The sequence below is a fragment of the Cydia pomonella genome, chromosome 16 (assembly GCF_033807575.1).
Source record: "Cydia pomonella isolate Wapato2018A chromosome 16, ilCydPomo1, whole genome shotgun sequence".
Taxonomy (NCBI): domain Eukaryota; kingdom Metazoa; phylum Arthropoda; class Insecta; order Lepidoptera; family Tortricidae; genus Cydia; species Cydia pomonella.
The window spans coordinates 4,326,530-4,351,837 of NC_084718.1; the positions used below are offsets into that span (position 1 = coordinate 4,326,530).

General features: G+C 37.4%; 3 protein-coding genes across 4 annotated transcripts in view; 2 read left to right on the forward strand and 1 right to left on the reverse strand.

The window, feature by feature from the left end:
• Window positions 1-301: 301 nt before the first annotated feature.
• Window positions 302-1,435, forward strand: LOC133526299 (G patch domain and ankyrin repeat-containing protein 1 homolog). The gene has a single exon (XM_061862853.1). The coding sequence runs from the start codon at window positions 447-449 to the stop codon at window positions 1,374-1,376; it is 930 nt and encodes a 309-aa protein (XP_061718837.1). The 5' UTR covers window positions 302-446; the 3' UTR covers window positions 1,377-1,435.
• Window positions 1,351-4,035, reverse strand: LOC133526300 (congested-like trachea protein). Its single transcript, XM_061862854.1, has one exon. The coding sequence runs from the start codon at window positions 3,867-3,869 to the stop codon at window positions 2,973-2,975; it is 897 nt and encodes a 298-aa protein (XP_061718838.1). The 5' UTR covers window positions 3,870-4,035; the 3' UTR covers window positions 1,351-2,972.
• A 143-nt stretch (window positions 4,036-4,178) lies between these two features.
• LOC133526296 (SWI/SNF-related matrix-associated actin-dependent regulator of chromatin subfamily A-like protein 1) overlaps window positions 4,179-25,308 on the forward strand; it is a 45,469-nt gene continuing 24,339 nt past the window's right edge. The window contains exons 1-13 of one of the 2 annotated variants that reach the window (XM_061862849.1): window positions 4,191-4,739; window positions 5,306-5,522; window positions 6,065-6,199; window positions 7,293-7,398; window positions 7,855-7,938; window positions 8,926-9,106; window positions 9,467-9,617; window positions 10,394-10,558; window positions 12,958-13,111; window positions 14,242-14,373; window positions 15,630-15,755; window positions 18,212-18,271; window positions 20,605-21,010. In XM_061862849.1, the coding sequence (XP_061718833.1) occupies window positions 4,370-4,739; window positions 5,306-5,522; window positions 6,065-6,199; window positions 7,293-7,398; window positions 7,855-7,938; window positions 8,926-9,106; window positions 9,467-9,617; window positions 10,394-10,558; window positions 12,958-13,111; window positions 14,242-14,373; window positions 15,630-15,755; window positions 18,212-18,271; window positions 20,605-20,955 (2,232 nt within the window). In that variant the 5' untranslated portion in view covers window positions 4,191-4,369 and the 3' untranslated portion in view covers window positions 20,956-21,010. Of the gene's footprint in view, window positions 4,740-5,305; window positions 5,523-6,064; window positions 6,200-7,292; window positions 7,399-7,854; window positions 7,939-8,925; window positions 9,107-9,466; window positions 9,618-10,393; window positions 10,559-12,957; window positions 13,112-14,241; window positions 14,374-15,629; window positions 15,756-18,211; window positions 18,272-20,604; window positions 21,011-25,308 lie in introns of those variants that run through there. The other variant, XM_061862850.1, reaches the window with a different exon arrangement.

Sequence of the window (25,308 nt, forward strand, 5' to 3'; positions counted from 1 at the left end):
ATCATTGCACACGACGCATATAACAGGAGCAAGTGAATTTGAGGGCTACAACTGTCACTAAATTTTGAGTAAACGATACATATAAATGCCTAAAGGTATTAAGTCCGTTTTTTGTATTTTTTTCTTATCCATAAAGTTCATACTTATGTGTGCAAAAGTTTTCGCAGTTGATTGCATTCTCTATAAACGTATCGTGCTGTCATTCAACTTTGACGTCATTTATTGTCATTATTATCCAACCTCGACATTGGCAGAATTATCAACACCTTGATGGAGCCATAACACGAAAAATTGATTGATTGAATTTCCCCCATATTTATTCTGCGTATTTTTGATAATGGTGTAAGACTTAATTTGTTTCGATTTTGAGAAATGTAAGGATAATGTTGTACCTAATAATATCAACATAACATCAAGCTTCAATTTTAGACCTCTAAAGAAGAAAAATGTCTAACAAGAAATACAGTAACTTTGTAAGACCTACTTCGCCTACCGAAGAACGAGTATCCAAAAATAAGTTCCAAATTAACACATCGATTAGTGGAGAAGAAGCAAGAAGAATATATTTAGAAGAAGTAAGTAAAGCGAACAATGCTAAGCAGTCATCAAGTAAAAACAATCCTATATCAAATTCAAGAAGACTTGCATGTAAACGTAAACGTGATGATTCAATAACAAACAAAGACTTGTTCCTAGCAGTACAAAATAATGATATTGATACTACTAAAGAAGCGTTGGACTTATCTCCAGATAAAATAAATATAATTGACGATTATGGTTGGAGCTTACTCATGATAGCTTGTCAAGCTAGCTCCATAGATACTGTGAAAGAGCTATTAAAAAGAGGAATTGACACTACAGTTCGAGATAAAGCTGGCAACTCGGCCCAGAGTCTCGTTATTCAGAATAAAAATCTAATATTAGCCGATATACTGATAAGTCATAAGCATAAAATAGAAGAGGAAATGCAAATAAAAGTTCAATCAAAAGCCAAAGTAAAATTAAAAGAATTTCATTGTTCCATCTGCAACCAAGCATATTCTGATGAGCAAGAGCACATGTCATCTACTATACATAATATAAATGCCAGCAAAGGAAAGAAAATTCCAACAAATTATGCCATTCCACAAACTAATAGAGGATACCAAATTATGCTAAAGGCTGGTTGGGATAGAGATTCCGGACTAGGTCCCGAGGGAACAGGAAAGAAATATCCCATTAAGACTGTGCAAAAAAAAGACAGGAAAGGTCTAGGAAATGTGAAGAAAGAAGAGCCAAAGGAAGATAAAGTCAAACATAAAACAAGGAAGTCATTGGTTAGAGAATATGAGAGTAATAAAAAGATGGAAATCAATTTCAGAAGAGAGTTTTACTAAAATGTTCAAGTTATTATGAAGTAATAAATGACTGGTAAATAAATATTTGCAAGTATTGACTTGTTGTTTGTTGTATTTTTTTAAGGTTTTGTTTTAAGTAATTTGTGCAATTTACTGAGAATGACCACCACCATCTACCTACAAGATAATATACAGAATGGTATTATACAATAAACAAAAATTTTCAAAGAGGATACTGGAGTTGCATTAAGAGCTTACCCTTCAATCGACAACCTCGCCCAATGGTTATGACCAACTAGTTTTAAGTATGGGCTGACATTTATCTGACATGGCTATTAGTATGTTTCACATAAATAGCCATTCATTTGACATACCCCTCATCGGCAGACTGTTTAGTACAGAAAATTACAGACGAGCCTCAAGTTGTTAAATCCCCCAAGTCTGTGTATGGTTAAGAGCTTTACTGAATGTTTAGTCATCTTTTTGCTTTTTTTCTTCGAGAACAGTTGTTCTGCTACATACAGTACAACGGATGTTTGAACCCACAATTTTTGACCACCACTACACACATGAAAGGTAAATATTGATAAATGTCTTTATCTGCACAATCAGTCTGCAGTCCAAAGTGTAAGGAGTTAAAAATACACAAAAATTATCATAGTAAACATGTATAATACAAGGCACTTAAAACCTCATCTCTGTCATATAATCTGTAACATTCTATTGTCTGTAATAACATTTTAATATAAACACTAAAGAAAACAACTACATAAATTAAAAATATCTATTTGTGGCTTAGGTTGAGACCCTGATAATGCTAACCAGTTTTCCTCAAGTACTAAGATTGTATACTTTAGTATACAATAAAAAATCCTAATATTGAGAGTATTTATCAAAACTGATAAGCTTTATAAGGGAGACAAATGAAATTGTACACAATTACATATTACATTGTGTAATAAAAAAATCACTACATCTGTGACCATTTTTTTACTGAAATCTACAGTACCTATAGTAGATGGACATATTTTTTCCCTATCCTATGAATCATTTGTCTTACAGTTGAGTATGTTATTATCAAGGATTACAGAAAAAGGTTTTAACCCAGGTAAAGGCAAACAGAAATTGTGCTTCGTAATATGCTCTTTCATTGACGTAATTTAGATTAAATTGAATCAGAATTTGAGAGACTAATGAGAAATTGAGACAAAGGAAGAAGAAAGAATAATCATTTCTTTTTTACAAATAATTTCTGGTTTGCTAAGTCTACTTAGACAAAATTTTAGTATAATACTGCAGACCCAGATAATCCCATATATTTTTCATTTTTTATTACACACAACTTGTAAACAAATCATGTAATTGTATACATTTTCCTTTAAATAATTCCAAATCACATTAGGCAGTGTTGTAAACAAATTGTAATAAAAAATAAACATGATCTCTTACAATACTACCTGCCAAATAAAGCTCATTTATTTTGGCATCAAGTGCAAGTAGCACTGTTATGAGTCAAGCCAAAAAATATATCTGATTTACATCTTTCTACAGTTAGATTGCATTTAAAACTTAGAGGAATCTTATACTAGTATACTGTACAAATAATTCTTGTTGATCTAGTTGCTTATAACACTATCAAAGGTTTGGTGCAACCCAGTCCAAGAAGTTGATGGCTAGCTCAAAGCCAACAAAGCATGCTGCATTTGCCGGGAATGCTCGGAGCATGACAGGAGTTACACCTTTGTACAAGGCTGTTGGGCCTTCTCGTTCAATCAGCTGCTTGAACACATCTCGCATACCATTAGGATATGTTCCCTCAGGTGCCGTCTGCAGCCTACTCTTCAACACATCAGCTGGCATGCCTACCAGCCAGTTAGCTATTCCAGCACAGCCACCAGCAACTATAGTAGCCAGCATTTTCATTTTAGAGCTTGCATCGGCCGGCACCAACACTTCTTTTACCCATTCATAGGTCATGAAGTACATACCACTGGCTGGCACATCTCTTAAAATAGTTGCTACACTGCCCTTGTAGATGCTCCTCATGCCACCCTCCCGGTATAACTGTCTGGCACAGTCAACCATGCCAGCGTACTTCTGCGGCGCATTGCCGCCCTGCTGGATCTGCAGCAGGCACTTGATCCGCTCGCCGGGCGCCATGATGGACGTTGTGAAGATCCCGGAGAAGGCGCCCGCGGCGAACAGCTCCGGCTTAGAAAGCACCTGGTCGTCAGAACGAGCTATCAGTCTCTTACCGAGCCCGAATCCGAAGAAACTGATCGCGAAAATAGGCGCTACCCCAGTCAAGGGCGCCGACATGCCCTTGTACAAACCACGAAAACCTTCCTTATTGATAGTCTTCTTGAAGCAGTCGAAAGTACCGCTGTACAAGGGCGATTCGCCTGGCTTCGGCAGTGGCATAGTTTGCAATCTTACTTTCACTGTATCCATAGGATGACCAGCTAACACTGTGCATACACCACCGAATCCACCACTCAGAAAGTATTTAATTGGGCTGCTTTTTTCAGACATTTTTTGATTTGTATCGTTTTGTTCGAAGGGAGAGTAGGAACTACAAGTCTACGTTGATTCACGGTCAACAGCTATAAAGCTGCTCTTGTCCTGATTGTTTCAATTTCCTACTCGATTACAGTTTAAAATCTAGTTGATTGAAATGTCAAAGTCCAACTCCGCTTTCGTGTAATACTTTCCAATTTACGTATGTACTGTTCCAAAGTGTCAGAAAAATATGGTCATAGTCGATACTTTCTACTAGAATGGAACGTTTTCCTATTTAAGACAGCGTTTTAAACTCTTTAAATGATTTGTTTAATAAAGAGGATTTTTTTCTACTTTTCTCAAATAATGAAGACATATGGTTTTTGACAGTGACAATGACAGCATTAAGAAATCAAATCAGTTGAAAAAATATCAGTGCATGGTTTTGCTGTTTTTCTTTTGTATTTAGAAGTTAAAAGGGAAATACTTTTCCATAACACCGTACAACGTTTATAATCAAGCTGCCATGTGATATGGCTTGCACAAAGGAGGAAATAGAAAGGAAGCGCCTCGCTGCGTTACAAAAGCGTCAGAACAAGGCACAGGATCAAAACAAATCTTTCGTGTCTTCCCCATCTCCAATCAGCACACCGTCCCCTCGGACCCCTTTAAGGCAACCTTGGGCTGGTCCCGTACGAAATTCTGGTAACTTTGCTAATGGCAATAGAAGTTTCCATCCTTACGCAAAGCCTGAAAGCAGCGGGTCGGAAACCAGTGTGCCGGTGACTAAAGTTGTGAGTGGTACTGTGTACCTCATTTCGGAAGACAGGTTCGAGGTTAATCCGTCGGAATTCTGCCCTCCTCTCATTAATGTCTTTAAAACTATACCTTCTAAAAGCTATGGTAAGATTTTTAAATACAACTTACAACTTTAATTAGCAAATACAAATCGAGAAGAAAAACTAATACAATTTAAGGTTATATTGTCTACTATGCTTGCATTATTTGTACTATATATCCTCTATTCAAATATTGATTTTTCATATCACATAACAATAAATTATGCTATCCAACCGGGTACTTGGTCTTTTCCTTAAGTTGTATCTTTTAGGTATTAGGAGGGTCCACACAGAACTAGCGAGCGAGCATGTATGGGCGAGGCAATTTCCTTGCGCACAAAACGGCTAGTGTAGACGTGCCTTGACCGAGGCGGCGTGCGCGTTTTCATTGCCTGAGCGTGCCGCCTCAGCATATCTACACTGACCGGTTTGTGCGCGAGGACATTGCCTCGCACGTATGCTCGCTCTGTGTGGACCCACCTAATGAGGTGTGCCAATAGCATATTCTATCTATCTTTCTTCTTGAACATTCCCTTGATGATATTTCTTGAACATTCCCTTAATAAGATGCTTACTGTGTGCCTCTACTTTTAAGTGTTTTACTAAGGTGTACAATAAATATATTTCTAGATCCCTCATCCAAACTATGGAACTTCTCCATAAATGACTACCAAGAGTTGATGTCTAAAGTGGCTCCTCTAGCCCCTCACATAGTGCTTGGAGCCCTGCCGCAGTTTGTGCTGAAGATCCTACAGACTCAGATCACAGACCCTAGGACTCTGGACTTATCGCCCATTGAGTCGACACTTAGGAATAAGCTGATGCCATTTCAAGAAGATGGAGTTAGGTAATTTAATTATTTTAAACTTGTGCAGAGAATTGTCATTTTTCCAAGGGAACACAATTGCCTTGCCCTTGCATGAGATGAAGATCAGCTGGTTTTTTAATATGACAATACTTAAAAAATGCTGTTGTCAAATTCAAGTTTCTGACATTAAAAGCCTTACAAGTCATTGTGAAATACTTGGATCAGGACCCTATTACTAAGACTCTGCTGTCTGTCCATCTGTCTGTGTGTTACCAGGCTGTATCTCATGAACCGTGATAGTTAGACAGTTGAAATTTTCACAGATGATGTATTTCTGTTGCAACTATAACAATGAATATTATAAAGTACATAACCCTCAGTGGGCTAGTCTGGCTCGCAGACGCTTTCTCTTTTGATTCAGGCCACAAGGCGGCAGACCCTCTGTTCTAGACGTTAAGGTTTATTTTGGAGTGAAGTTGTTAGAAGAAATAGAAGAAGAAACACACAGGGGTCTCTTTGCATATACACATGTATAGTATCAAATGAAAGCTGACTAAATATTTTACTCTTTTTTTCTTCAGATTTGGCATAGCGCACCGCGGCCGCTGCATGATAGCCGACGATATGGGCCTCGGGAAGACTTTCCAAGCTTTAGCTATTGCCAGCTATTATAAGCATAATTTCCCTTTGCTCATCGTTACTACTTCTTCTATGAGGTAAATCATTTGGCATAGTCAAAATGCTCAAAGGTAATACTATATTGGGCTGCAGCTGCTCTCATTAGTTGAGGTTTCATGGAATCTGTTGGTACTTTTTTTGTCTGTATGAGTATATAGATAACATTACAAAATACTATCTGGGCACTATGACCTCAAGGATTTCCAAGAGATGTTCAAGCGCAACAACAACAACCGTCTGAGAGGTCATCATTTAAAGTTGGAAAGGCATAGGGCTCACAGTAACCCATACAAACACTTTTTCAGCAATCGAGTGGTGAGGGCTTGGAACAGGCTCCCAGAAGTAGTGGTTTCAGCACCAAATGTGAACCAGTTTAAAAATAAATTAGACAAGCACATGATATCTACTACTCGTTCATGATAACTATCTTTATGAATATTGGATACAGGTCATATCAGTTGTCAAACTGCCTGCCTGCTTATTAAATAATAAATAATAATAAATAATTATTAATTTATTATTAATTTTGAATATATATTGAACATGCTAGCGGATTTGCAGTTAATCTAAATGCTTGCTTCAAATTGCCTAATTAGGGCAACTTATGCAAGGCGCATAAAACAAAAGCGTTTCTTGAGGCACCTTTCAACCAAATGTGACGGTCTTAAGCAAAGACTCTGACAGATTATTCGTATAAAGATACAAGCAAATTTCCACCTTATGGTAAAGCTATAATGAGGTACCTTTTGCTTGAGCACATCAAAAATGCATGCAACAATAGCAGTATACACGTGCATAGGCGTAGGCAGGTACAGGCAGGGAGGTGGGGGCAGCTGCCCCCTTCTAAAGCTCAAATTTTACATACAATGTATACCCCCTCTGTGGCTTTTACCCCCCCTCCCCCCCCCTCTAGGTCTCCGGTGATATCAACTTGCCCTCCCCCCCCTCAGTTCACTGGCTGGGTACGCCCTTGTACACGAGGCGCATTCCACAGTCCATGCTCGAACGCGGTTTCAATCATCGCATGGCCATCTCGCTGGTCCAGCGCTGGGTCATCGTGTAGACTATAGAGGAGCTATAACCATCGCAAGGGCTGTAATATCGTCATTTGTTTCCACATTTTTTTTTCAGAGAAACTTGGCAGAGCAAGATCCACGAGCTCCTGCCCACTATTCCAATGATGAATATCGTCACACTGAGCAGCAATAAGGATGCTCAACTCGTGGCTGATAGACAGGTAGGTAATCTTCATATGGCATTCTTTTTAATCACTAGTTTATGTGACTGTGACATAATGAAAAACATTAAAATATGAGTGTGGGTTTATGAAATGCTTTATATGCTACACACACAAACATGGGCATCGCAAAGGGGGGACAAGGGTGGCACCTGTTGTTTATGTTCTCTGGTAAATGGCGGCCAAATGTTGTATCTTTTTCAGACTTTAATTATTCTTTGTCTGCTACGAAGTGATTAATATTTTTGTTTAAAAAAAAGTATTTTTATGTACCGGGTTTTATTTTTGTGGAACGTTCCGAGTTCGAATCCTGGTAAGGGCATTTATTTGTGTTTTCATCACGAATATTTGTTCCTGACTTACGGATGCTGTCTATGTATTTATTTATATAAGTAGTACAAGTATTGCTTAGTTTGGGTCTGGGTAGACAAATATATATTTATTTTATTATTTCAGACTCAAGTAGTGATAGTAAGCTACAAGATGGTGACAATACACAAGGATTTGCTCAGAGACAAGAAGTTCGGCATCGTTATTATAGTGAGTAATTGAGTAATCCATTTTTTTACTAAAATAAAAAATAAGTCTGAGGGGTGAATATATACAAGGAAAGAAGACTAAGAAAATACTTCAAAAAAATCAAGTCACTATCATCTCCATAATTTTAAAAAACTCACGTAGGTACCTATATTGTGAATTGTGACGGTCTTAAGCAAAAGGTACTACATTGTCGCTTGCCATAAGGACGCTCTGACAGGTTATTCGTATGCGAACCAATATCGTCCTTATGGTAGGCGACAATGTGTACCACTTTTGCTTGAGATCGTCACAATTGATTGTATTGTGTGGTGCTGTTATCGAGAAATTTTCGACTTACAGTACGTGAGTGACTCGTTTTTTTTTCAAATATACTCATACTCGTTTATTGGTAAAATATAAGAATTTTACATGTCAGCAATTAAAATACTCAGGTGAAATTAAATATACAATTAACAATTTTATTTAGTTGATCTACATTACATAAAAATAAAAGGATACAAATACAAATAAATAAAAACGTCCAGTTAAAATTATCAAGTAATTCGGATAAAATTAAAATCATACATTAATATTATTAAAGCTACATTATCTAAAATTGTTACATTTGAAAGTTAAGAAATTCGTTAATGTCGTAAAAAGCTTGGGCAGTTAAACCATATTTTTTAAATTTATTGTAAAAGGTTGAGTCACACTAAATTTGCCTAAGTCATTAGGTAGTTTACAACATGGTTATCTACAACATGTTGCCGACTAGCTAAATCGTCTAAAATAATATCTGTTACAGAACCAGAAACAATTTTCTGGTTCTGTAACAGATATTATTTTAGACGATTTAGCTAGTCGGCAACATGTTGTAGATAACGTGTTTTTGTTCTTACTCGCAATCATATCATCTCTGTGTGTTGTAATTTGTAACTGTTCGTTATTTATTATATTTCAATATCGCTGACATACCTTTAACCTATGTCTTACATTTTTTTTCCTTAGGACGAATCTCATCAAGTGAAGACCCCAAATGCAAAATGCACGCTAGCGCTCAAGAGTATCTCAAAATTGAGTGCTAGAATGATATTGTTGAGTGGCACTCCGGCTCTGAGTCGACCCATTGAGCTCTACACTCAGCTTGAGCTTATTGAGCCTAAGCTCTTCAACTCTTATAATGAATACGGTACGTATAACGCTAACACTCAATCTCCAAACTAACTATTACTAATGAGTAACACACACACATTGATGTCAAACGTCAACATTACATATATCGGCTTATTAGCTTTATCAGAAGTGTTAAAAATATCTGAACGTATACATTTAAAAAGAGAAGCACTTGAAGATCCTTTCGCAAATGGTAATGTCGAAACCTCGAAACGTTGGGGGCAGAGGTAATTTTTCTGTCGACTTAATATCGCTGTCCGCAAATAAATGAATTGATTTTGTGTGCAAATAAATGATTATGAATTATGAACAGTGTTAACTGTGGACTGGTGAATCAATTGAATGTTTGAGTAATTAGCAAATGTTCTCTGCGTAGGTAAAAGATACTGCGCAGCCAAACAAACCAACTTCGGCTGGGACATGACCGGGCAATCAAACTTAGCTGAACTGCAAGTTATACTTCAGAAGCGGTTCCTCATCAGGCGCACCAAGGAGGAGGTCCTCACAGAGCTGGAGCAAAAGACCAGGTAAATAAACCAAAACACCCCACTCCAATTTTATTATAGTGCATTTGTTTATTATAGTGCATTAATTATGTAAACAATGAGTATACATTTTCGGGTACTAAAACATTTCTTAGTTATCCACTCTGCTTATCGACTGGATCGAGTCTTATATTAAATTGGTATTAACTCTGAAACTAGGTTAAATCCAGAAAAGTTTATATGACATTTTAGTCTTTAAATGTGATTCGGAATACAATGTTAAAAATTTTCAGTTGCCTCATGTTCCACCGTGTATACTAGTAGCGAGATCAGATTTATTAATTATTTATTAATACTGAAAAACAAGGAAACAAGGTTGAAAATGTTTACAAGCTTTCAATGTATTTGTGTGATGAGCATGGATATTTGTTCCTGAGTCATGGGTGTTTTCTATGTATTGAAGTATTTATAAATATTTATATATTATATATATCGTTGTCTAAGTACCCTCAACACAAGCCTTATTGAGCTTAGTGTGTGACTTAGTCAATTTGTGTAATAATGTCCTATAATATTTATTTATTAATAATCGGCAAAGAAGGCATTTCTATCGAACGACATTTTAGTGACGACTATTTGTGTGATACATCGTCTGAGGGCCTACCGCGTATACCGAAGTTTGGAAATTGCGGGCATCTTTCTCTTTTACTCCAACTAAGCCGTTATTGGCGTGACAGAGAAAGATGCCTGCAAGTTGCGAACTTCGGTGAATTCCCACGTCCCTTACGTCGTGTTGGTAATTAATCATTTGCTTCCAGAGAATCAGTGATCCTAGACGAGACGCTTTTGGAATTCAGTAAAGAAGACAAGACGGGTCTCTCCCAGATGGCGGAATCCTACCGCTCCTGCAGAGCTTCGGAACGCCATACTGCGTTATTGAATTTTTTCAGCGAGTCGTCCCGTGTCAAGATACCCGCTATATGGTCAGTATTGTCACTAAACCTTTTTAATCCCCATAACTTTATACTTACTTCACTGGCTCAGTGACCCACAAATGATCTTGGCCTGTGACACAAGAGGACGTCACTCTGCCCTATCGTGGACCCCCCCTCTGGACGTCTATCTGCGCCAGTTGGGTACCCTCAGCAGACAGGTGTTTTAGGGCTTCGTCACTCCAGCGGCATCTGGGATGCCCAGACGGACTGGTGCTCCATGTACGCTCTTCTCACTCTCGATCATCTCCCATCCACACAGTCACAAAACATCAGTCAGCAAAACTATTAGCTTAGCAAAGAAGTAGCTTAGAATTCAGCAAAAAAGATAAGACTTTCACAGATGGCCGAATCCTACCGCTCCAGAGCTTCGGAATGCCATAATGCGTTGTTGAATTTATTTGGCAAGTCGGCCCGTGTTAAGATACCTGCTATATGGTCAGTATTGTCACAAGATTAATCAATCCTGATTTAAACTTTCACTATCGTTCGACTTTCAATCCGGAGATCGCGGGTTCAAATCCTGGCTCGTACCAATGAGTTTTTCGGAACTTACGTACGAAATGTCATTTGATATTTACCACCAGCTTTTCGGTGAAGGAAAACATCGTGAGGAAACCTGCATACATCTGCGAAGAAATTCAAAGGTGTATGTGAAGTCCCCAATCCGCATTGGGCTAGCGTAGGGACTATAGCCCGAGCCCTCTTACGCATGAGAGGAGGCCTGTGCCCAGCTGTGGGACGTAGGTATATAGGCTGAATTATTATGATGATTTTCCATATCACGGGACCATGGGGTCCCGGACCTTTGGGAGGCATGAGTGGGGCCGAAGCCAACAGCGCAGAGGCCCTTTTAGACAAATTTGATATTATGTGATACACCAGCTAGAACCCATTCACGGGTACAAATAGATACCCGTAAATCGGTCCCAGCTGGTGTAGGGGCTATTGTAACTAAAGTGGAGAAGAGGGCCGGTTATGGTGTTGAACTTTGGCTGGTCAAAAGATTGGGCTATTGTAAAGAGGTCCGGACACGTGACATAACAATGCTTAAACACGTTATCGAGGCAAGCGGTGACTTGCCGCTGACTAGATGGGCCCCTGAAACTGCCATCGTAAAGACGACCAGGAGCAACACCGGTGTGAGTGGCTCAGGGGTGTCGAGAGGTGTACGCCGCTTTCTACCCAGTGGCTGATAACAGCCACTGTGCCAACTCGCGTCTTATGCATCTTTCACTTCCACCCCCGGAGCATATAGCTCTAACAATTCCTCTCTGGACGGCCAATGAAGGCAAGCCAGAGCTGAGAGTCCTGCGGATCCCCTTGGGGTCCACTCCGACCGACGAAGACACGCCGGAGACGGAGACCCTTACCGACTCTCGGGAACACTCGGGTCCGTGGGGTCGTTACTCCCCAACAGCTCGCCACAAGCTGCCCTGCAGGCTTATTATGATTATTATTATTATTTACTCGACCCTGTCGTTTGTAAATTCCCGCCAATCTGGATAAAATCTCCATTTCGGTCTGCTTGCACCCCGGCCTGCACCGTCTTTGGTGTTCCGTGGGTCCCATTCGTTATTCATCTCCTTTTCAGTCTGCCTGCACCGTCTATGGTGGTCCGTGGGTCCCATTCGGTATTAATCTCCTTTTCGGTCTGCCTGCACCGTCTATGGTGTTCCGTGGGTCCCATTCGGTATTCATCTCCTTTTCGGTCTGCCTGCACCGTCTATGGTGTTTCGTGGGTCCCACTCGGTAACCATTGGCCCACCTTTTCGGGTACATGCGGCAGACATGTCCAGCCCAGTCCCACTTAAGCTTAGGAAACGAGGTAAGGCCTTAGCCCAGCAATAGGACATAAAATTAGGCTAACAAAAAAAAACGGCTAACTCATCTTCAACTTTAGCTAGTCTTCTCCGAGACCACGCGGACAATGCCGTTCTCGAAACGTCGGAGGTAATTTTAAAACTTAATCATACGCGATTAAGTCCCGTTTTAGTATATAATAATTAGCCAATCCTCTTCTGATAATCTAGCTCTACTTAAGTAGTCATTTAAAGCGAGATTAATAAAAAAATTCATTTCAGCTTGGTTAAAACCGGTTAACAACCGATCAGCTTGGTTAAAACCGGTTAACAGCCGCTTTTCGGTAAAGGAAAACATCGTGAAGCAACCGGATTAATCCCAATAAGGCCTATTAGTTTACCCTCTGGGTTGGAAGGTCAGATGGCAGTCGCTTTCGTAAAAATTAGTGCTTACGCCATTTCTAAGGATTAGTTGCCAAGCGGAGCCCAGGCTCCCATGAGCCGTCGCAAGAAATGCTGGGGCAACGCGAGGAAGACGTGCCCGCAACCAATTATTTATGTACTATTTTTCCCATTTTCCACGTCCAGTAAATACATTCGTCAACTGCTCGTGTCCACTAAAGACAAGTTCCTGGTGTTCGCTCACCACCGTGCCGTGGTAGACGCGATATGCTCCACGCTGGACGAAGAGGAGGTTCATTACATCTGCATCACCGGCTCCACTCCGACTAACGCCCGGGCGGTGAGTACCAACATGGACTCGTAATTCTTATCGCAATAAACCATAAATCTATATTAAACACCCCTATAACGGAACAGGCACCAGTAATGGGATGGTATAGACAATTCCTGTAAAACTAGTATTTACTATCAGTTTTTAATCGCTGGCAACATTTTACCGTAAACAAGAGCCAAAGAGCTGCTTAAATTAGTTTTTCATTTATATTTGTTAGTTGATATGACTGGAGCAAAAAATCATAGTTTTAATTGGTTAATAATATTGAAACCAATTGCAGTAGCTTTCACTAAATACATAGAAAACATAAAGGACGAATTGGACATTCAACTTCTAAAGCATAAAGCGGTAGAAATTTTACAAATGTCCGTGAAATATCAAAAATACTCCAAAACTTCTCTTAAATATCCCATGAAATGCCGTTAATATAGTATGTAGTGGGCATGAGTGATGGGGAGAACTGATAGAAGGGGATAGTCTTATGTATCTTTCAGTAGGAGTAGCAGAGAAAGCGTTATTATTGTTTGTCCTTATCACAGTTATTTTTTTTTATTCCCCACCAAATTACGTAGGTTGTTTTTGGTATGTTATTGGTATGTTCGTATAGATGTGTTTGGTATAGCACATCTATACGATCTTATCATCTATGCATTAAACATTTGACCACCAAAGACGGCATTGGATGTGCATTTCGACAAGGTTCACCATGAAGCAGCACACAGTGAGATCGACAGAAAACGAGATGAGCTTAAGGCTCGGCCGCCAACCTGAATTCCCTACAACTATGTACGTGATGTGTTGACGTGCTCAAAAGGCGCTCGAGTATTCAGGTAGCAGGAAGATAGAGTACGTGTCCCCATGAGGCAACCTGTCGTTCTCCTGTCGATAATCTTTGAGTGAAATTCGAGTTGGATTACATGAGAAACTTATTTTACATACTCGCAATTTGTGCTCTTTTTGCTTAAAAATTGTAACCCAGAAATTTACCATCACGGACGCCGGAATTAAATTATTATATTAAAGTCACAAGGTCGTTTTTAGACTGGCAAATTTCGACCCCTGGAAGTTCCGGTTAACATAATATGTGGTCATACATGGTGGCTTAGACGGTAACCAATGGTTTATATTTTTATCAGGATTTAGTGGACAAATTCCAGTACGTGGAGTCCTGCCGGTGCGGGGTGCTGTCAATTACTGCTGCCAATAGCGGTCTTACTCTCACGGCTGCCAAGTTGGTGCTGTTCGCTGAGCTGCACTGGAACCCTGGGGTATGGACCATCTCATCAGCCCGTAGAGTTATAGAAGAAGTAGTGTGACTACTTAAAAAACACAAATCAAAATATTTAATGAAATAATTTTATTTGTTCCATAACAAGGTTTGCGATTGCGAAGGATTGACACGTTTTTTTTGGAGCCATTATTTCCCAAAGTAATAACTTTATCAAAAAATGGTTTATAGAGACCCTTATTCGTTAAGACCTTTGCAACGATACCGTACACTATTGGGGACTACCGGGGGTGCTGGCAGAAGTGAAAACTTGAATATTAACGTTGTTCATTTTATATTTTGGAATGGTTGGGGAATTATTTTGCACGAATTGCTTTTAATTATCAGTATAAAAGTACTATCATTTATATGGTAAAATACAATATTCATTTATTGCGCTATCGCACACAAACATGACAATTTATATTACATTAAAAATGGAGCACTTCAGAACTATTACAATTATTTAACATTAAAAGCTTATCTCTCAGAAATATCAACTTCCATTCATAATTTCAACGACTCTACTGGTTTCATGAGTTTTTCGATCAGGTCACGTGTCCGTCTTACGAATTTTCTGTCGCGAGTTTAACAGAAAGTGCACAGCGCCGCTAAAGAAGTTTTCACTCCAAAAACTTTCTGTATGGAGGTACCCTAAAAACATTTTTTGATATAGTTTTTATTGAGCTGTTTTGTCGCAGCGCATGATTAATGTATCCATGCCAAATTGAAGCTTTCTAGCATTAACGATCACGGAGCAAAGCTTGGGACGGACGGACAGGCGGACATGACGAAACTATAAGGGTTTCTAGGTGACTAGAAACCCTTATAGGTTTGTAGGTTATTCAAAACGTACATTTCATTAATTTCAGTGATTGTACACTTTTGTTTGTGTTTGTCATTCATTCACCGTTACTTCTGTTTTACTCATTTCCTCAAAGGTTAACAGGAAGAGATCCCATACAGGGATAAGTTCGCCTTTTTTGTATTTAATTTACTCTGTAACTGTGTTTTTCGTGTTTTTATTTCTATGTATAATAAAGTATATACATACATACTTCGAAACCCTAAAAAACAATGGCTTTGTTTAAAATATTAAGTTCTATACAGATAAACTTCATATAAGAACCACTATCCCAGAACTCCGTATACCCGAATGGTTAAGGGGTACAATGGGGATGAAAAGTTGAAGCTAGAGTACTAAGGAAGGATGTACGGGAGGGGCGATAGAAGCTGACTATAAGCGCGTGTCCCTAGATCCTGACGCAGGCGGAGTCGCGCGCGCACCGCATCGGGCAGCGCGGCGGCGTGTGCGCGCGGTACCTGTTGGCGCGGGGCACGTGCGACGACCACATGTGGCCCATGCTCCAGGGGAAACTCAATGTAAGCACAAGTCTTTTAATTATTTATATAAGAATTCAAGCCTTGGCGACCCTCTACATCTCTAAGGATAATTTAATATATATTTTTATATTTTATCTCTGACACTTAGAGACTTATACATCTCTAAAGAATTTTAGTATTTTATGGTTTTATTTTTTTATCATAGTTTTTTTTTTTTGTGTAATTTGACATTTAGAGACAGTATACATCTCTAATAAAGTATTTATTATTTCATAGATTCGATATGTGTAATTGTTTTTTTTTTAATTTATTGTTTGTAAAAATGGACATGTAAAAGTGCCCCTGTGGCCTATTTGCTGAATAAATGTTTGATATTTGATATTTGTGTTTCTATGAAACCTGTAAATACACTTCAGCTCATATAAGAGCGGTTTGATAATAATAATAAATATTTCACACCGGTGTTGCTGCTGGTCGTCTTCACGATGGCATTTTCAGGGGCCCATCTAGTGGGCGGCGAGTCACCGCCTGCCTCGATAACTAGTGAAAACATTGTTATGGCAGGTGTCCGGACGTCTTTGCAATAACCCAGTCTCATTGTCCTCCCATACTTCAATCCATAGACCGTTATACTGTTCACTTTTACTACAATAGTCCCAATGCCTGCTGCGACCGGTTCATGGGTGTCTATTGTTGAGCCTGTGAACGGGTTCCAGAAGGCGTTCTACATGACATTAAAGCTCTCCAAGGCCAGAGCGGTCGTCATAAATGAACGTCGTCATTTGGTTTTAACCCCATACTACGAATTACGATATATGCGTAACAGCAGCATTGTTGCCAAATAGTTATTGGATTGCTTTTACTCAGCTTTTATAGGAACACAAAAGACAGTTGGGTAACATGTGTATTAAAGCGCCTTATTCAGGCAATTAGCTATTCTATAGCTGTTATATGATTTCTAAACAACAATAGTGCTGAATATAAGTGATTTAGTCGCGCTAACTCAGCATTTGTTAAAAGGTGAAATAAAAATGCTAAAAGATATTGCTGTAATAGTACATTACGATACAAGTGCGAAAAATAGGAAATTCGAAACGAGTGGCGATAAATTAAAACACGACCGAAGAGAGTGTTTTAAATCGACATGAGTTGCGAATCACCTATTCGCACATGTATCGTACAACGTTTTACAGTACATATGACCCTTTAAATGTTCGACACAGTAACGTAATATGCTAATTTTCGCACTAGTGCGGTAAAGTAGCACCATATGTACTGTAAACGTTTATACGACATGATTATAACACAAAATAGCGGAAATCACTAAATAGATATAGTGTTTCAACAACCGTAACTCGGCTGTTATACGATTACAGGCTGAGTAAATCAATTCTTTAAAGGATAGTTTTGCTAGTTGGGATTATTTACCCGATTGCTTAATGTATGTATGTATAAATTTATATATGTATAATACCTTCGCACGGCTTACAGCAGTTACAGCCCCATTCGATTGATTATAATTTATGAGGTGTCATTTGATCCCACTTGTTAAGCGCCGTGAAATTGCAGATATAGTGTACTTAGTCAATATTATTAAAGGTAATGTAGATTGTCCAAATTTGCTTAATAAGATCTCTTTTAATATTCCGTCAAGGAGGCTAAGGCATTTTCGTCCCATTAGTAATTACCAAGCTACTACTAGGTATAGAAAAACAGTTTCATATGCAGGGCAGGCATGAGTTTAAATAAAGTTTCTATAAATTGTGATATCGACATATATAATGATAGCATAGCAGTAATAAAAAATAAATAAATTAGACACTTCATGGGTGACAATAATTCTGGCGCAGGACAAGGCTCGGTGCATTGTTGAATATGTACTCACAGGAGTTAACTACTTTTTCTTTTTTTAATTTATTTTTTGTAAAAATAATCATATATATATATAGATCTGTTCTTATGCTGTAGGAACTTGTATGTGTAAATTAAGATGGGCAAAATTTTTTTATAATTTATTGTATTTTTATAAGTGAGAACCTGTAATTGGCTCTGTAATTCTATTGGAAGTTCTAGATATATATAGCGCTGTTGGTTTTCCATATACTAAAATAAAATAAAATAAAATAAAATAAAAATTAGATTCATCTCAGCTCTGGAAGTAAAGTCATATTAAAAATGCTCGTGAAGCCCTAATGCATTTACTTACTTAAATAAATTAATTAATAATATTATAGGGACATACTTACCTACACAAGCTAAGTCCCACAGTAAGCGCAATAAGGCTTGTGTTGTGGGTACTTAGACATCGATATGTATAATATATAAATATTTATATACTAGGTACATGGAAAACACCCATGAACATGACTCAGGAACACTTATAAATGCCCTCACCAGGATTGTAGCAAAATAACAAAATTCTGAATTTTATGTAAAAAAACTCATTGTTTTTAATAAAAACTATTTTTTTATTAGCTTTTATTTTTCACTAACAGGTACTGAACAACGTTGGCCTCAGCGGGGACTCGTTTGAAGGCACCACAACCAAACACCAAGTAAGTACCAAATGTACAGATTATTGACCATCATCACTTTCCAAACAAAATGGCGCGTCCAACTCATTACAAAATATAAGGTAGAAGTACTAGTGCTCGACGCTGCACTAGTACTCTACATGGACACTTTATGTCAAAGTGACAAAGATTAAGTTCGAATACAGAAAAATCTTCGTTGTTCAAATTTTACCTTTGTTTGACGACCGGTTTGGCCTAGTGGGTAGTAACCCTGCCTACGAAGCTGATGGTCCCGGGTTCAAATCCTGGTAAGGGCATTTATTCGTGTGATGAGCATGGATATTTGTTCCTGAGTCATGGGTGTTTTCTATGGATTTAAGTATTTATAAATATGTATATATTATATATATCGTTGTCTAAGTACCCTCAACACAAGCCTTATTGAGCTTACTGTGGGACTTAATCAATTTGTGTAATAACGTCCTATAATATTTATTTATTTATTTATTTCCACGTACTTCTACCTTACACGAATTCTTTTTCATCAGTCATACAGTCATAGTCATAGTGTAATTGGCTCTGTATTACTATATAAAAAGTTTAATGTATCTTTTATAGCTGTTGGAATTCCTTGTATAAATAAATAAATATTCTGCGTAGTGAATTTATAGGTATACTGAACAACTTTTATTATGGGTTCAATACCGAAATCGCGAAAAAAGATATGTCTGTCCCATCATACCTGTTTGTTGGTGAGTAAGGTTGCCAGAGCTCAACGAGGGGGTGATGTTAGGGTCGGCAATGCGCATGTAACTCCTCTGGAGTTGCAGGCGTACATAGGCTACGGGGACTGCTTACCATCAGGCGGGCCGTATGCTTGTTTGCCACGCATTGGACACTTCTGTAAAGTCATGGAAACATATTTCCAAATAAAATAAATAAATAAATATATCAGCCGGAATGTATGAAACAGACAAGTTTTTTTCGCGTTTACAACATTGGTCTCATAATAAAAGTTGTTCATTATGACATATAAAGTCAAAACTCAAAGTATGACTGGTGATTATAATTTCAGCCTGTAGGTACAGTCAACCAATTAGAATCCTAGACCACTATAGAACCTTGTCGCTTTAACTACTAGATACTTGACACGCATCACTCAATAAGCACTGTCGTAGAAGTCATTATGGCATGGTTCTATAGTGGCCTAGGAATCAAATTGGTTGACTGTACCTTATAGATACGTGCCTTATAGAAGTGGAATTATATTTCAAATGTTATAAATTAATTATGATATTTGCGACACAAATCTTTCACATATAGATCTTACTATGTAAATAATATTAACATACAGATGATTTTCATAAGAATTTATCATACAAGCAAATATTGACCTTACTATATAAATAAGATAAATAAATAAATAAATATTTATAGGACATTATTACACAAATTGACTAAGTCCCACAGTAAGCTCAATAAGGCTTGTGTTGAGGGTACTTAGACAACGATATATATAATATATAAATATTTATAAATACTTAAATACATAGAAAACACCCATGACTCAGGAACAAATATCCATGCTCATCACACGAACAAATGCCCTTACCAGGATTTGAACCCGGGACCATCAGCTTCGTAGGCAGGGTCACTACCCACTAGGCCAAACCGGTCGTCAAGATAAACATACAGACAATATAATATTATATTATCAACAAAGCACACAAGAAAAGTTTGAACTTGCTGTTAAAAATAATCTCTCCCTATTAGCCATAGAGTAATCGAGTAAAAATCATTAAAATTAAAGTAAATTCAAATTATATAAGTCCATTTCATTGTTAATATTTAAATGAGTCATTAAAGTTCTAGAGTCAAACCAAGAGAAGTCTGCAACGATTTATATAGCAAACGTCTATGAAATTATGACGTATAAATATACGTTAGGTATACGTTTTGACGACCGGTCTGGCCTAGTGGGTAGTGACCGTGGCTATGAAGCCGATGGTCCCGGGTTCAAATCCTGGTAAGGGCATTTATTCGTGTGATGAGCATGGATATTTGTTCCTGAGTCATGGGTGTTTTCTATGTATTTAAGTATTTATAGATATTTATATATATATATATATATATATATCGTTGTCTAAGTACCCTCAATACAAGCCTTATTGAGCTTATTGTGGGACAGTCATTTTGTGTAATAATGTCCTATAATATTTATTTATTTATTTATAAATAACACTTGCACTGCGCGTGCTATCAAAATCGTTGCAGACTTATCTTGGTCTTAGTTTATACACTTAATATTGTATTTCGAAATTTGGATTTCACAATATAGACAACTGTTCAAATTGTTAATTTCATTTTTTTCTCAGGAAAGCAAAACCAACATAACCCAGTACTTAAGCCCAAAATGTCCAAAGAATCCGAACGACTACATCCCAGGCACCAACATAAGGAAGGACTCCCAAAAACCACAAACCAATAAAAATAAAAACAGTTCATTTAATACCACATTAGGTGATTTTGACGAGTCAAAGAACCCACAGACCAATAATCATAACAACAGTTCATTTATCACATTAGGTGATACGGGACAAAGTTTTAGTGCTACAGTGGGTGATTTCGACCAGTCTTTTGATGCCGGCGTGAATGACCCAGATATGACTAAGTCGTTTTTAGATGACGATGAAGGCGATGAGTTGTTGGCAGCGTTGGATTTATGATATTAGATTTAAATTGTTTTATAATCCTTTTTTTTTAAATAACTACGTAGTGATTGTTCAATTTTAGATAAACAAGTGCCAGATAATAATCCTGATTGTGTATATCTATCCCCGCCGGACACGATGGGATTAAGCGCTTCATACAAAATAATTCCCATTAGTCCCCGCCTCATGTATGGCGGTGGTCACACTGAAAAAAATAAATAGCCGAACTGGTTTTGTAACTTTACTAAATAACTAAACTACGGTTATAATTATAAGAAAATAAACTTTGCATAAATTTACAAAACTTATTTTGTAGTGTATAATAAATACCTGAACACTGATAGCCAAACACGGTTTTGTAACATATAACACATAGTTCGCAAGTCCCAATTTTTGTGTAAACAGTAACCAATATGTTTGTTACAGTTATGCAAAAATTTCTTTCAGTGCACGTGGGGCGGAGACAAATGGGAATGGTGTATTCCCATCTGTGCCCGCCCTACGTGACCACCGCCATACAAGAGGCAGGCACAGATGGGAGTGATTTGTATTTAGCGCACGATGTATTTCATAACATAAATTATAAAAAATCATATACTTACCGATGTTTTCTATTCTATAGTGCAGCGGTTTTTTTTTCGTCGCTTTGAATGCGCTGGCAAAAAAACTACCAGCTACAAATAAAAAACGAAACAAGCCGAAATTCGCAAATTGTGGTGATCTTTCTCTTTTACTCCAATGAAGACGTAATAAGAGTGACAGACAAGGATTCCCGCATTCGATTTTCGCGGTTATAGCCCTGTTTAGGTACATATATGCACGTTTTTCTCAGTTGCAATGCAAAAAAAAAAAAAAACAAAAAAAAAATTGCTCACAGAAAATTGTTATTTATGGTCCTTCGAGCCGGATACAACCTTTGTAAATGCATAAGACTGGATATAGATAATATTTATCGGATGAATAATAATTACCGAGCGTGATTGTGAAGTTTCTCTTCGAATCGATGTTTTTCTATATGATGTCCTGATTAAACAAATATTTTTGTATTTTTTTTCATCTAACTTATTTAATGCTTTTGTACTTTATAATTATAATGCAAACATCTCCTTAAATAACAAATGAGTTATTGTTGAGTTGAATGTATTCAATAACTACATATTTATAATTTCGATTTTCTTTACATTCTACACCTACATGTACCTACCTACAGTCAAGGTCTTAAGATTATCAAAACGACAAATTCAGCGTAAAATTAGTAAATGCAGACAGCAACAAAACTTAGTAGTTAAGCGGGCAAAGTATTCAAAATTTTGTGCACACACTTGTTCTCTTTATGATACAAGCGTGCTACGTTGGTCACTACCCTCGTGGCGATATTGTGCGCGCGAGGCGGAAGCGAGCGCGCAATAAGAAAGCCTATGTGTGTAATGACCAAAGCACACGTGTTTCATACGACTTTTTTTCAAAACATTTGCGAGGAAAAAATCAAAACTTATATACTTACTACTCAAATTCTAATTGTTAAAGCAATTGTTAAATGTACAATTTAAAAAGTGTCAATTGGATTGTCATTTATCCTACATTACTATACAAGTTCGATAATTATAATGAAAAAAGCACGCGGGTCAATACATGCCACTTTACGAGCGTTGTTGAAGTGTGTTGGTAATCATTTTGAAAATCTGCTTTGCTTACTGTAAACGCAAGTTTATTACCATAATATTAAGGTCTTGTACACATATTTTTGGTGCATTGGTCGCATCGATATCTTAGACGTTGACTACATATGTTACTTCTTTATCTACATTTATTTAGGTTATAAAATTGTAAATATTCTAGAATAAAAAGTATTTTGGACCGAACTACATATTTGTTTATTTAACTTTCTAATAATAGAATAGAAATAACGCTCCATAAATATTATTATTTTAATCTGTTTCAAAACAATTATGAGAAAACAAGATAAGTAGTTAAATATGTACTTACTGAGTAAATACAAATTGACTCACACGATATTTTTTATTTATAAAAATGGGTATTTATATATATATATATAAGGTCTTCATAAAATGTGACCCATTTTCGTGATTCCCGAGTATACTTACTCCAGCACGCTACATATCCAGAAATGGCAGTACAGTCAGCGAAGTTATTAACTTGGCACCCTTGCTTACACATTTGTGGGCGGAGGTATTAAGCTAATAATTGTACGATTTGTACGTGGCTGATAAATAGATGGACGACCTAATCTTATTGTTGCGAACTCCGTTGTGATCAGTGTCAGATATTTAGAGTTATATTTTTCAATTTTTTTACATGTAAAGGTCACTTTAAAATTAACGGCTAAACGTTTTGTGCATGTATTTTATCTAATTTGGGCTTTATTTTATGTCATTTCCTTTAACTGGCGACCGTGACAGGACATTTAGCAATTTATTTTAGACTGACATTGATATGTAAAGAATCATGGAATAATTTAAATATCTGACACTGATCACAAAGGAATTCGCAAACACTTATATTGACCGTTGAGTAATTTAATTATTTCAGGTTCTTTTCTCATTTTCACTGAACGAGATGGCTGTGCGTGCCCTAGATTTTAGTTAGTATTACAAAAAAAAGTAATCGCTAAGTTCGATAAAAAAACATTTAGGGGCAATTTTAGTATTTTTAGCTTTTGTACAAAAATTGGGACGAATTTATAATAATGCGTTTTAGACCTATTGTCGTGATTTTTTTTTCTATAGAGTGAAATTTGTTTAATCAGGTTTCGAATCGATGAAGTAATTAGATAAAGGCCTCAAGTTTGCTAGATTCAGACCAAGCTAAGTTGGTAGCGATTATGATAGCCTAGCCTGTGCAAGTGTTAAGTAAACGTCATAATGTCATAGAAGTTTGACGTTTAATATAACACTTGCACAGTCTGGGCTGTAAAAATTGCTGCCAACTTATCTTGGTCTGACTCTATTCATATTTTTTGGCAACCGTATTAAGTTTGTGATCTACCAAGTGCCACTATTTTTAAAAGACTCCTTGTAATAAGTTAATTAATCCGTTCACTGTGTCGACGATGGTACAAAACAATCATTTTCCTGTACCATTGAATGCTGTGAAATAGTACATTACGATACAAGTGCGAAAAATAGGAAATTCGAAACGAGTGGCGATAAATTAAAACACGACCGAAGGGAGTGTTTTAAATCGACACGAGTTGCGAATTACCTATTCGCACATGTATCGTACAACGTTTTACAGTACATATGGCCCTTTAAATGTTCGACACAGTAACGTAATATGCTACTTCTCGCACTAGTGCTATAAAGTAGCCCCATATGTACTGTAAAATGTTTTCTGCGATGACGAGTATTGTCGAGTCGTGGGAAAATGCAGCTTGGTTCATCAGTCAAGGATTATATCCCATAAATTAGACTAGTGACTCTGTGAATTAGACTAGAGACCTCGCGATAAGCTTTATAACCTTATTTAATTTATAATTAAAAATAAAATACAGTATGTCTCCCACTATGGGGCTTTAAATGCAGGGCTCGATTCTACTCGCTAAATCGGGCTACTTTTACTATGGAACGAATCCCGATTTTTTTTTGTCTTTTCCAGAAAACATCAACATCTGATCAGCATAAATATATGAAAAAGACAATATCTTTTTCGCGATTTCGGGGTTGATCCCATACTAAAAGTAGCTCAATGCAGCGAATACAATCGAGCCTTGGATTTAAAGCCCCATGTTGGGATGGGAGACAGCCTGTATACACATTGAGTTGAGTCATTAAGTCATTATCACAGCAAACTCGCAATGGCCTTAAATGCCATGGACCTTAAGTCCGCCATTTTTAACATTCTCAAAAAAACGAAATACCGACCCTGCTCACAAAATTTTACGAGAATCGGTTGAGAAATGCAACCTGTAGAGGAGAACATCCGGACATACGAAAGAATTTTTGCCGAAGCTGAATCAGAGACGGGAGAATTCGCTAACGCTCGGTCAATAATGTCGAGTTTTGGGGTCCGTAGCCAAGATGGCAACAGCGAAACCATTACCTTATACACCGTGTTTTTATTGAATTCCGTTAACTTCGGGGTATTTGTAAGTACGTTTAAGGAAACTACATGGCATAGTGAATTTTCAAAAAAATAGTTTTATTTTTATAAAAAGTAATTAAATGTTGCATATAGCGTTGTTGTAACACGGGCATTACATTTAACTCAACCGAACAATTGAAAACTGTGACATATCAATGTCATTTCGAACATCGATCATCCGAGATAGTACTTATGTTTAGTATCAAACGTATTAACTCGTAATAAACACTAATCAATATGTAAACAGGCCCTAAGGTACACACGGGT

Bases quoted from the DNA above. Each gene is read 5' to 3' on its own strand.
- LOC133526299 (XM_061862853.1), top strand. From the start codon at position 447: ATGTCTAACAAGAAATACAGTAACTTTGTAAGACCTACTTCGCCTACC.
- LOC133526300 (XM_061862854.1), bottom strand. From the start codon at position 3,869: ATGTCTGAAAAAAGCAGCCCAATTAAATACTTTCTGAGTGGTGGATTC.